The sequence below is a fragment of the Pristiophorus japonicus genome, chromosome 11 (assembly GCF_044704955.1).
Source record: "Pristiophorus japonicus isolate sPriJap1 chromosome 11, sPriJap1.hap1, whole genome shotgun sequence".
In the NCBI taxonomy this organism is placed as follows: Eukaryota; Metazoa; Chordata; class Chondrichthyes; family Pristiophoridae; genus Pristiophorus; species Pristiophorus japonicus.
In genome coordinates, this window is record NC_091987.1 from 128,048,714 (window position 1) to 128,061,904 (window position 13,191).

Below are 13,191 nucleotides of genomic sequence, written 5' to 3' on the forward strand. Positions count from 1 at the left end.
CTCCCCTTAAATACATCTATGCTATTCACTTCAACCACTCCCTGTGGTAATGAGTTCCACATTCTCACCACTTTCTGGGTAAAACAGTTCTTCTGAATTCCCTATTTGATTTCTTGTATTGATGGCCTCTATTTTTGCTCTTCCCCACAAGTGGAAACATCCTCTCTGTGTCTACTCTATCAAAATCTTTATAATTTTAAAGACCTCTATTAGGTCACCCCTCAGTATTCTCTTTTCAAGATAGTCATCCTTTCCTGATAGTTATAACCTCGCATTTCTGGTATCATCCTTGTAAATCTCTTTTGTACCTCTCCAGTACCTCAGCCCGATTCTTATTCACCACTTTTCAGCAGCTACCGAAGTGTATTCATGTACAGGTAAAGGGGGGATTGAAGTCCGCTATAATGGCGCCAGTAGTTAAATTGTCCACTGACGTTCACTGCTAGTGTACACATAAACAGGGGTCATTTGAGCGAACTAGCATTGCCTGAGGTACCACACCTGATCATGAGACCTTGTCTTCAGGAAAGGAAAGTCAACTGGACAAAGTCAAAAGACAAATGAGAGGAAATACACTTTTGTCAACAGAATTTAAATAAACTAGAGTACTGCACAACTTTTTGTTAAGTTTAGCAATAGTGTGCACACTCCAGAGGAAGTGGCTTGTCCTATCTCTCAGGCTGGGTACAGGAGCTAAACTAATCTCAAGGATACCATTGTGGGTACATGCTAAGTAAAAGCCAAGTGTTTGCCCACAGGAAGAGTCTCCATAAAGTTGGGGAAGACGAGAGACAAACAGATTAACTGATATAAATCAAAGCAAATGTTATATTACTTTGAGAAAATATAAACAAATATGTAAAAAAATACAGGTTAAAAAAATGATTTTAATGTTTATGTCCTTATCTTGTGTTTATAGCTTTATTTTAAAATATAAACACTTAATAATGTCCAGAAGCTCGGATTAACCCACATTGGTGGGTTCTCGTTATGAGCACTGTGTAGCATTGTTTTGTTTCAACTCACTTTTTTAATTCAACAAATTATACATGTGGTCATACTCAGAAAAGTAATTAAAAGTTAAAAAAAATTCCAGAACAACCGATGTGCTTGAAGGTTTTGTGGTGCTACAATCATTTTTTTGCACAAACTGGCTGCCACATTTCCTACATTACAACAGTGACTACACTTTACAGCCAATTAAGTACTTTTAAAGTGTTTTTGTATGTCTTCAGGTTGTGAAAGGCACTATATTAATGCAAGCTCCTTCTTTTAAAATGATTGAATGACAAAGATCTAGTTTGTGTTTTTTGACATTGTGGGCCCAAGTTTCGGGCCCCGCCTAGAACGGCGCAGCCCCGACCTGGATGCCCTTTTTTTGTGCCACAAAGTGCGCCTAAAAAAAACTTCCAGATTCTCCGGCTCCCTGCTGGTCCTCTTGAGCCTGGTGCGGCGCAGTACGAGCTGTAGGGAGCGGAGCCAGGTCCCTGCGCTGAAAACAGTGCCGGGACCTCTGCACATGCGCGCTACAGTGGGCGCGCATGTGCAGTAGCTCCAGGCGCCCGAAACTGTGTGGGAGGGGCCCGAAGCACGCAGCCCCTTGCCCTGGCCGAATGGCCTCACTGGGGCTGCGTGCATAAGGCTCCTCCCACGCCCGGCTCCTGCTTCCTGCTTCCTCCCGACCCGACTCTCGCTCCCACCGCCCCCGACACAAACCCGACTCCTGATCCACCCCCCCCCCGCCGCCCCGCCCCCGGACCGGACCCGATCCCCCGGACTGGACCTGACCCGCGCTCCCCCCCACCCGACATGACCTCCCACCACCCCCCCGACCCGCGCTCCCTCCCTTCCTCCCCCCCCACCACCCGAACAACCCGACCTCCATTCCCCCCCACACCCGACCCGCGTTCCTGACCCCGGACCGGACCCAACGCCACCTACCTGTAAATCTGGTGCTGGGGACGGGCCCTGCCCGAAGTCTTTGGCTCAGCCCGTTCAGCCTCCCCCCCCACCCCACTTATCGTTTCCCTCCCCCCTCTTCTCCTTTCCTTCCCCCCCCCTTCCTCCATTCCCCTCCCTTTCCCCTTCCCCCCCATCCCTCCTCCTGTTCCCCTTCCCCCCCTCCCCTCGCTGTCAGAAACACAGACACTGACAGACAGAGAGTGAGAGACACACACAGACAGAGAGATAGAGACACTGACAGAGACACACTGGGGTGGGGGGGGGGGGGTGGGTGCATCCCAGCACGCTGTCGGTAAGTAGAAAATGTTTTATTTATTGATTTTTAAAAAAATTATTAATTTTTTGATTGATTTATTGGTTGATTTATTGATGTTTTTATCATTTATTATTGATGATGGCTCTATTTGTAAAACTGAAGTGTTTAATGTTTGTAAACTTCCTTTTAAACTCTCTCCCCCCTCCCCCCCCCCCCATTCCCTACGCCTGATTCGTAACCTATGCCTGATTTTCTAAAGTGTAGACAAGGTTTTTTCCAGCGTACAAAAATCTTCACTTACTCCATTCTAAGTTAGTTTGGAGCAAGTTTTCACTGCTGAAACTTTGAAAACAGGCGTAAGTGGCCGGACATGCCCCCTTTTGAAAAAAAAAATTCTGTTCCAAAGTGAAACTATTCTGCTGACTAGAACTAAATGCCGAGAATTTGAATTTCTAAGATACTCCGTTCTACACCAGTTGCTCCAAAAAATCAGGAGCAACTGAGGCCGAAACTTGGGTCCTATATGCTGCCTACAGTTGGATCATTGAAGTTTTTCTGAAAGAAAACCAATTTCAGAAGCGTTTTTTTTAAAAACATGGACGATGCTGACAAGGTGGCATTTTTGTCCAGTAACTGTTTCCACAACTGAGGGGCTTACTGGGCACTTCAGAGTGCATGAAGAGTCAACCAGGTATTGTTGACTAGAGTCACATGTAGGCCAGATTAATTAATTAGGGATGGTGGCTAAACTAGTTAGGATTTTCAGAAAATCCAGCAGCTTTCATGGTAATTGTTTCTGGTGCTAGCCCATATATTACCAGATTTCACATCTTGGTTTTAACACACAATCTCTGGGTTGCCAGTCTAATACTATAATGTTTGTTAATATTTGTAATTAACGAGAATTTTGCAAAAAATTGTGTATGCAAATTATTTTCATTAAGCCTACATCCTTTTCATAGCATTTACATATCTTGCAGAATAACCACATCACACATAATTAAGAGCAAACACTATAAGTATGTTATTTCTGCCAACACCTTTGAACATGCAAGTTACAAACAAGCTTCATCATTTGCCAGCTTGAAAAGCTAAGGTGTTTGACATTTTACAAGGCACATAACAGGAGTGAAGATCCGATGACTCAAATGATTTAGGTGTCAGGCATTTGGAAAATATCGCAATTGCAGTGACATTGAGTCATTCGCAAACATTCTGTAAGTAACTTTGTAACAGAAATCAAAATCCTTTTGAAACCTGCCTGATATTATGGTATGGAACATGACAGATAAAAATCAGACTTTTAATGTAGATTTACCTGCATAACAACAAACAAAGGTTCCTTTATCGATATCATCCATGCAACGAACTCCCCAACCTTTCTTTTCGGTTTTAAACAACTGCAGTCGAGCTTTAAGGCCATGCTGTGCAACTCTATTTTCACACATTCTTTCATTGCATTTGCACCATTTGTTACATTCATAAAGTCTGAAAAATAAATAACAAATCTCACTAATTAAAATATCCCACTCGACAGTAACTTGCAGTTAGTATGTAATATCGTGAGGCAGCTACTCAATGCTGTATTTCAATCTATCTCTAGATCAAATACTGCCAATACACTTGACTGTTGTTTCAATGCATTCTTGTACTGATACAGAAAAAGCTCCCATCAGATAAGACAATCATTGCAAACAATAACTGCAAGCGGTAAGTATCAGAAATCATTTAGCATTGCCATTAAGTGTCTTGAAGAGAAAGAGAGAGAGAGAGAGAGAGTCAGTTCAGGTTAGATTTATGAACAACACTACAAATTCAGCATCGGAGCAAAGTGGAAACTGCTTCGCAGTGACGCTGAAGTTGGAATATAAATACACCCCGAGAGGAAGGGGGTGCAATTAGAATTTTGCACTAATTGTGCTACACACCAAATTAATTTCACAAAACAGTTCAAAATAGATCTGCCTTGTATTTGAGGGATGTGTGGATAGAAGATTAAACTATTCTTATAAACAGATCACAAAAAGGAAGGTAGTGATGTTGGTGCTTAACTCACCCAGAAGGTGCACATTGCAGAAGTCGTTTATATTCGTAACCGCATGCCTTGCTAAATCTTTTGTTGACACTGGCCGTCAGTTGCTGGCAGGCACACCTAGATCTTGCAAATGCATCACATTTTAATACATTTACACCAAATTTAAACATCCATCATACAAGTGACGGCTGAAATATTCCGGCTTTTCATTCTCTTATACAACAGTTTGGATGGATATGAGATAAAAGTAAATTCCTACAATGGATATCAGTGAGCTACAAACTATTCTCTACCAGAAATAGGTGCCATAAATATTAATTTATGTTGCACAATTCCACATATACTTTTAATTATTAAGCAGATTTTCAAAATTGTAGATTGCCTACAGTTACTACTTCAAAAGTTGCAGGAGCCCACATTTCAAAATAAAAGTATGTGGCAGTACTCCTAATTGCAAGATTGTCCTTAAATATTGTATATTTCTCAAAGGAGGCATGTTCCAAAATTCTAAACCCTCATATTTACATTCAAATGCAAATCAAGCATGTCACATGGTGTTCCCCGGAAGTCGTTGTGGACCATGCAGGTACAGCAAGCAAATGGAAAAGCAAAATACTGCAAAATGCTGGAGTCTGGAATAAAAACAGAAAATGCTGGAAATCTCAGCGGGTCAGGTTCTCTGTGGAGAGAAAGCAGAGTTAACCCTTCGTCAGAACTGGAGTGTATTCGGAAAGAACACATTTTTAAGAAGCACTGAAAGGGGGAGGGGAAGAACAAAAGAGAAGGTCTGTGATAGGGTGGAAGACAGGAGAGCTTAGAGAGACAAAAGGATGTTTGGCCAAATTGAAATGGTAATGCCAGGAGTTAGGAAAACATTAGTCAAGATAGAGGGCCCAAGTTTCCACATGATTCGCGCCTGATTTTTTAGGAGCAACTGGTGGAGAACGGAATATTTTAGAAATCGCAATTCTCCACATTTTTTTTCTGCAGTTCTAGTCAGGTAGAACAGTTCTAGTTTAGAACAGAATTTTTTCTTCAAAAGGGGGCGTGACCGGCCACTGACGCCTGATTTGAAAGTTTCCACAGTGAAAATGTACTCCAAACTAAAGTAGAATGAAGCCAGTGAAGATTTTTGTAGAACTGAAAAAACCTGTTCTACACATTAAAAAATCAGGCGCAGGTTACAAATTAGGCGTCCAGAACGAGGTGGGGGGGAGGGGGGGGGGAGGGAACTCATTAAATTCGACAATAAATCCTTATTTATACTTCTACAAATATTATACAAATAAATCCAACCTGAATAAACATTTATAAGCCACGAAAAGATTAAATAAACCATCTTCCTACCTGTGTGAAAGTGCTTCAGCCAGGGAGAATTCTGCAGCCGTTCGTGCCGCTGAGCGAGAGGGAGAGGGAGAGGGAGAGGGAGAAAGAGAGGGAGAAAGAGAGGGAGAAAGAGAGGGAGAAAGAGAGGGAGAAAGAGAGGGAGAAAGAGAGGGAGAAAGAGAGGGAGAAAGAGAGGGAGAAAGAGAGGGAGAAAGAGAGGGAGAAAGAGAGGGAGAAAGAGAGGGAGAAAGAGAGGGAGAAAGAGAGGGAGGGAGGGAGGGAGGGAGGGAGGGAGGGAGGGAGGGAGGGAGGGAGGGAGGGAGGGAGGGAGGGAGGGAGGGAGGGAGGGAGGGAGGGAGGGAGGGAGGGAGGGAGGGAGAGGGAGGGAGAGAGAGAGAGAGAGAGAGAGAGAGAGAGAGAGAGAGAGAGAGGAGAGAGAGAGGGGGGGCGGCGTCGGGTGTCGGGTCGGGGAACAGGAGCGCGGGTCGGGTCAGTCGGGGGGGGGGGGGGAGCGGGTGTCGGGTCGGTGCGGGAGGGAGCGGGTGTCGGGGGTGTCGGGTCAGAGCGGGTGTTGGGTCGGGTCTGGTCAGCGGGGGGGGGGGGGGGGGGGGGGGAAGAGAGTGTCGGGTCTGGTCAGGCGGGGAGCAGGAGTTGGCCGTGGGAGGAGCCCCAGTGAGGCCATTGGGCCAGGGCTAGGGGCTGCGTGCTTCGGGCCCCTCCCACACAGTTCGGCGCCTGGAGCTACTGCACTTGCGTGCCGACTGTAGCGTGCATGTGCAGAGGTCCCGGCACTGTTTTCAGCACCGGGACCTGGCTCCACCCCCCCACAGCTCGTGCTGATTGCGCCAAGGGCCAGAGGACCTGTAAGTAGGTGCAGACTACCGAGGATTTTTTTAGGCGCCGTTTTAGGCGCCAAAAACGGGCACCCAGCTCGGAGGGGCGCCCGTTTTTTTTCTTGTGGAAACTTGGGCCCAGAGTGTGAATGGTGGAATAATGACCAGCTGCCATTAGAGGCAAGGAGAAAAAAAGAAACAGGCTCGGTGTGGGGGGGGCAAGGAAGCCAAAGATTGGCAGCTGTTGTGCTCTGAAATTGTTGAATTCGATGTCGAGTCCAGAAGGCTGTAAAGTGCCTAAATGAAAGAGGAGGTGCTGTTCCTCGAGCTTGCGTTGAGCTTCGTTGGAACAGTGTCGGAGACCGAGAACGGAGAGGTCAGAGTGAGAATGGAGTGGAGAATTAAAAAGTGACAGGTGACTGGAACCTCAGGGTCACACTTACGGACTGAACGGAGGTGCTCCGCAAAGCGGTCACCCAATCTACGATTGGCCTCCCCATGTTTGTGGTGGAGGAGTGACGAGAGATCGTGGCGGAGGTGCGGCGAATGAGGGTACAGGGCCCAGAAGAGCCGAGGGCCCAGGGGCAGCACGGGCCTGCCCACACTGAGATACGTGTGCGCACTAGGACCGTGCAGCAGAGCATGTCTCCAGTCGTCCTGGTTCAACCCTTGCCACTGGATAAAGGCCGAGCTCTGTCAAGCCCGTGTGGTGGCTGATGTTCAACCATTAAAAAAATCCACGCACATGCATCTTCCACCCCTCCAATTGGAGTTCAGGAATGGAACATCGGGTCCTTCATTGAAACATCTGTGAACTCTTGTGGAAGCGAGTCATCCCCGTTCGAGGGACCACCTATGATCATGATGATGGTCTCCGCAATGTAGAGACCACCACATCAAAAGCAAATGGTATGTTGGCCTTTACTGCAAAAGAGGATTTGAGTATAAGAATAAAGACGTCGTACTGCAATTATATAGGGCCCTGTTGAGACCGCACCTGCAGTATTGTGTACAGTTTTGGTCTCCTTACCCAAGGAAGAAGGATATACTTGCAGTGCAACGAAGGTTCAACAGATTGTTGATTCCTGGGATTGGGGGGGGGGATTGTCCTACGAGGAGAGATTGAGCAGACTAGGCCTACATTCTCTAGAATTTAGAATAATGAGAGATTGTCTCATTGAAACATACAAAAGTCTTACAGGGATAGACAGGGTAGATGCAGGGAGGATGTTTCCTCTGGCTGGGGAGTCTAGAACCAGAGATCACAGTCTCAGAATAAGGGGTCGTCCATTTAGGACTGAGATGAGGAGAAACTTCTTCAGTCAGAGGGTGGTGAATCTCTGGAATTCTCTACTCCAGAGGGCTGGGGAGGATCAGTCTTTGAGTATATTCAAGACAGAGATGGATAGATTTTTGGATATTATGTTCTTATGAATCAAGAGATATGAGGATCATGCAGAAAGTGGAGTTGAGGTACAAGATCAGCCATGATCTCATTAAACGACAGAGCAGGCTCGCGGGGCTAAATGGCCTAATCCTTCTCCTAATTCTTATGTTCTTATGACCGTAAAAGGAGGAAAACACAAAAAAGTCAGAATTCAACAACTTGCAGTTATATAGGTGTTTAAGGTAGGAAAACGTCCCTTAGTGCCTTCGCAGAGACGCAAGGATAATAATGGACGCCGAGCCAAAGGAGTTTTTGAGCGGGGAGGTTGAAAGCTTGGTCAAAGGAGGTGGAGGTTTTAAGATGGGTCTTACAAGGTGAGAGAGCACAAGATGTTTTGGAACGGAATTCCAGAGGGCGGGGCCCAGACGTCATAGTGGGGTGGAGAGGATACTCATGAGGCCTGAGTCAGAGGAATGGAGGGGGCTATAACATTGGAAGCAATTATAATTCTAACATGAGATAATCCCTTTTAGTGATTAGTCTGTGCTGAGTTAATAGATTTCAGCTGGTATGCAAGTTACAATGAACAATATCCCTGTGGGGTGGATGTATGGAGATATGTACTTTAGGATATGTACATACTGGCCTCCATGGAATTGGGGAGCTCAGAATTGAAATGGTTGCACTATTATTTACAGAAAGGGCCAGAAATTGCAGTTGGAGGCTTGCTGTGGGTGGATGCCTCCAAACAAAATTTTTTTTTACGCAAATACCTGGTGGTCCCGGAGGAACGAACACTTCTGCTCTGAGGCCTAGATGCACAGCCAAGCGCAGAGGACCACGGATCCCAGGATCCTACGCGCATCCTGGGACCACATGGGTCTGGATCACCAATGAACATGGAGTACTCACATTGATAGTAATGGTGAGTTCCGTTTGTACGGAACTCTCATTACTATCAATGAGAATACCACCCAAAACACAGAAACACAAAACATAAATTAAAAAAAACACCTCATATATTTAAAATTAATTTAAATTAAATGTTTTCGAAAAAGTGTTTTTTTGAATTAAAAAAAATGTTTTAATAGGGTTAAAAATAAATTTACCTTAATGGACAGGGTTTTTAATGTAAAACTTATTGATAAAATTAAATTTTCTATCTTTTAAAACTCTTACGCTGGTAAAAGAAAGCCGAGGCGTAAGAGATTGAAGAACATTCATAAGAAATAGGAGCAGAAATAGGCCGTTTGGCCCCTCGAGCCTGCTCCACCATTCAATAAGATCATGGCTAATCTGATCCTGGCCTCAACTTCATTTCCCCACTCACTCCCCATAACCCTCGACTCCCTTGTCGTTCAAAAATCTGTCTATTTCCACCTTAAATATATTCAATGACCCAGCCTCCACAGCTTTCAGGGTAGAAAATTCCAAAGATTCACGACCTTCAGAGAAGAAATTCCTCATTTCCGTTTTAAATGGGTGGCCCCTTATTCTGAAATTATGCCTCCTAGTTCTAGATTCCCCCACGAGGGGAAACATCCTCTCTGCATCTACCCTGTCAAGCCCCCTCAGAATCTTATATTTTCAATAAGATCACCTCTCAGTCTTCTATACTCCAATGAGTATAGGCCTAACCTGCTCAACCTTTCTTCATATGACAACCCCTTCATCTCAGGAATCAACCTAGTGAACCTTCGCTGAGCAGGAGTTGCGCAAATAGCCCAAATCTCAGCCTGCGAAGGCACTTCTCCCAGAGATGTGTGCAATCTGTCAAAATAAATTTTGGCAGATCGCAAGTGCCAGGTTTCGGCGCGCAAAGCGCATGCGCCTAAACCCGGAACTTGAGGAGCCTCTTCGGGCGCGTGTGCATATCGTACGCACCCGGAGAGGCTGCAATTTACTGCACAATGGTTTCTCTGCTCTTCAGCATTGTTAACATGCAACATGCTTGAAGATATGAAAACACTGGAAACACTCTTGGCATCTCCCCAGCCAGGTCAGCATACCTAACTCTACAATCTCTCACCTCTGAGTCAGAGTTTGTGGGTTCAAATCCCACTCCAGACACTTGACCATATAATCTCAGCTGACAGTGCAGTGGAATGCTGAGGAAATACTACACTGTTGGAGGTGCCGTTTTGTGAATGAGATGTTAAACTTGTTCAGGTAGATGAAAAAGATCCTATGGCACTATTTGAAGAAGAGCAGGGGAGTTCTCCTAAAGTCGTGACCAATATTCATCCCTCAACCAACATCACTATAAGGACTGATTTTATCTCATTGCTGTTTGAGGGTTCATGCTGTTTCAAATTAGCAACAGTGAGTAGTTAATTGGCTGTAAAGTTTGGATGAAAGGTCATTGACCTGAAACGTTAAATTTGTTTCTCTCTCCACAGTTGCTGCCTGACCTGCTGAGTATTTCCAGCATTTTCTGTTTTTATTTCAGATTTCCAGCATGAGCAGTATTTCGCCTTTGCAGGAACAAAGTGATACTCTGGTGCCACACCTCGCTTTTCAATTGCCATTTCTGGCAGAACGGGCTCAAGCGTGGGAACTCTTGTAATATTATTTACCGATAAGAACATTTACCAAAAAAAAGCATTATACTAACTTGTCACTGCAGCCATCAGTGCAGTTGCATTTCTGTAGGAACATCTCTTCTGAACTGCTAATAAGATATCCATGAGGCAACCGTGCTTTTCTGTATTTAAAATACTGTGGTGTAGAATCATCAATCCCATTGTACAGAGGGACTGGTACAGGTTCTATACCATGGCTTATGTCGGCTTCGTAAACAACTGGGTTCTTGCAAACAACTGTCCTTGAAAGCTGAACGTACGTGTTGAAAGAGAAAAAGTCCAATAATAAAAAGTCACACTGGGTTTCAAGAATGTAATCACGCACCTCTTTGAAATTCCGCAAACCTCTCCCACAAGGAGCTTTGTAAGAGACATGTGGAGGCTCCATGACCTCGGTATCCCAGTGCAATTTTGCGTGTCGTCTTTGAAACTGGCAGAGTATAGGAATTTTCAGTGGATTTTCCCCTTTGAAATGGTATGGGGTTGGAGGTGCCACTCTTGTGATGCACATCCCACTGCACTTGTGCTGACGAAAGGTCCGGTGATCAGGAAGGCTCGGGTGAATAAATTCCTCTGTAGGGGATGGACAGGTGGTTGAGGGAGCCAGGCTTTTAATCACAGATGCTCGCCTAGAAAAACAAAAAAAAATGTTCTGCTTAATTGTCCTATTACACTGGGAAACAATCATACTGTAACTCTAGTAACAATGGAACTTGCTGTGCTTTGCACAGTGCTTAGTGCACATGACTGTTGAAAATGAGATTTTCAAGTGGTGGTTATAAATGAACCATTTACAAGTTATATCACAGTCGAGTGAATATTATCAAACTGCAGTTGGAACAGCTTGTAACAGTTACAGTCATCAGGATATTTGTTCATATGAAGGGCTGAAATTTGCGGTCGGAGGCGTAACTCTGGAATACGCCTCAGACATGAAAAAAAATCCAAAAGTACCTTCTGGCTCCCAGGCTTCGGAATCTTCGGGTCCTGGACCTTCAGGTGTACGCCTGCATAAAGGCCCATGGAGCCCAAGGAGGCAGGTGATTCGAAAGTGCCCCTGGGATCACGTGAGCCAGGTCAACCAATTAGAAAGAGGAATTCCATTTATGAACCGAATCACCATATGCTTATGAGAAATCCCCAAATAAATAATTAAAACAATTCTAATAAAAACAAATATTCCCATGTTCAAAATTAATTAAAAGTCCTTTTAATTAAGCATTAGAATAAAAATTTAATTTTTTGAAAAATAATTTTAAACATTTTAATCCAGGCCAAAATTGACATGAACTAATTTTAAATGTTTTTGCATGTTTTAATCATTTTTTAAATTTTAATTTAACATTTATTTTAACTCATAAGTTGGTAAAAGCAGGCCCTACACCTATTACCAGGTGTTAGGGTTTCGTGGGCATTTTCTGGGCAGTAGTTGAGCAAATTCTGTGCCAGTGAAAGTGTTTTTGGGGTCGCATGCGGACAATCTGTGAAGGCGAACCTTGACAGATCGCAAGTTCCGGGTTATCGCGCATGTGCAGTGCATGTGAAAACCCAGAACTTGCGGGGCCCATTCTGAGAGCTTACGATGTGCGTACAGCGTCATTTGGTCCGGCAAAATCTGGGCTGAGATGTTAAAAGGAAATTCCAGATGCCAAAGCGGATAAATATGCTGCTGTTTGGAATATTTGGAAAAACAAGAGCTGTCTGCATTTTAAAATTCTATCCTTATTTTTATATATGTCCATTATAAATTCATATGTCCATATCTATAATAGAAACTGCCTATGAAAACTTGTCACAATGTAATTACACCCTCCTGCCAATAGCAGAGCTGAGCTGCCACCACTGGCCAGAGGGTGTAATTACCGTGTGACAAGTTTACATCGGTAGTTTCCATTATAAACATGGAAAAGTTGACTGGAAGTGCATGCAGATGTAAAATGTTACTATATATAACAGTATAGTATAGATATGTCTGCTTAATACAGAATATTTTGTTATTTTCAAAAGAAAGTTTAGATAAGTTAATGAAATTAGTTGCGACTACATGCAAACTGAAGTCAATTTCTCTTTTTTGGACATGTGCATCTTTCTATATATCTCATCACAACAGGCAGTTTCTTTGGGGTCAAGTTTCGGCCTGAGTTGCTCCTATTTTTTTGGAGCAACTAGTTTACAATGGAGTATCTTAGAAATTGCAATTCTCGGCATTATTTTGCTCCAGTTCTAGTCAGTTAGAACAGTTCCATTTTAGACCAGATTTTTTTCCCCAAAAGGGGGCGTGTCCGATCACTTACGCCTGTTTTGCAAGTTTAGGCAGCGAAAACTTACTCCAAACTAACTTAGAATGGAGTAAGTGTAGATTTTTGTATGCTCAGAAAAACCTTGCCTACACTTAGAAATCAAGCGTAAGGAAGAGAGATGGGGGGCGGGTGGGGGGGGGGGGGGGGAAGGGGAAGTTTACAAACATGAAACACAATAATTTTACAAATAAAGAGCTATCATCAATAATAAATGATAAATAAATAAAATTTAAAAATAATTTAAAAATCAATAAATAAAAAATTACGTTTCTACTCACCGACGGCAGCCCTCCAACAGCGTGCTGGGATGGGGTCCCCCCAGTGTGTGGGTATCTCTCTGTCAGTATCTCTCTCTCTGTGTCGGTCAGTGTGTCTCTGTGTTTCTGACAGGGGAGGGAGGGAGAGAGCGCGGGGAGGGAGAGAGCGGAGGGGGGGGGGGAGGAGAAGAGAGGAGGGGGGGGGGGGAGGAGAAGAGAGGAGGGGGGGGGGGAGGAGAAGAGAGGAGGGGGG

At 44.3% G+C, this 13,191-nt stretch overlaps 1 protein-coding gene across 1 annotated transcript in view; it reads right to left on the reverse strand.

Annotated features, from left to right (window-relative positions):
- Window positions 1–13,191, reverse strand: part of LOC139275581 (uncharacterized) — a 276,054-nt gene that overhangs the window by 171,924 nt on the left and 90,939 nt on the right. Inside the window, exons 16-18 of the mRNA XM_070892751.1 lie at window positions 10,414–11,010; window positions 4,275–4,376; window positions 3,537–3,706 (exon numbers count right to left, since the gene is read on the reverse strand). Coding sequence (XP_070748852.1) covers window positions 3,537–3,706; window positions 4,275–4,376; window positions 10,414–11,010 — 869 coding nt within the window. The remainder of the gene's footprint in view (window positions 1–3,536; window positions 3,707–4,274; window positions 4,377–10,413; window positions 11,011–13,191) is intronic.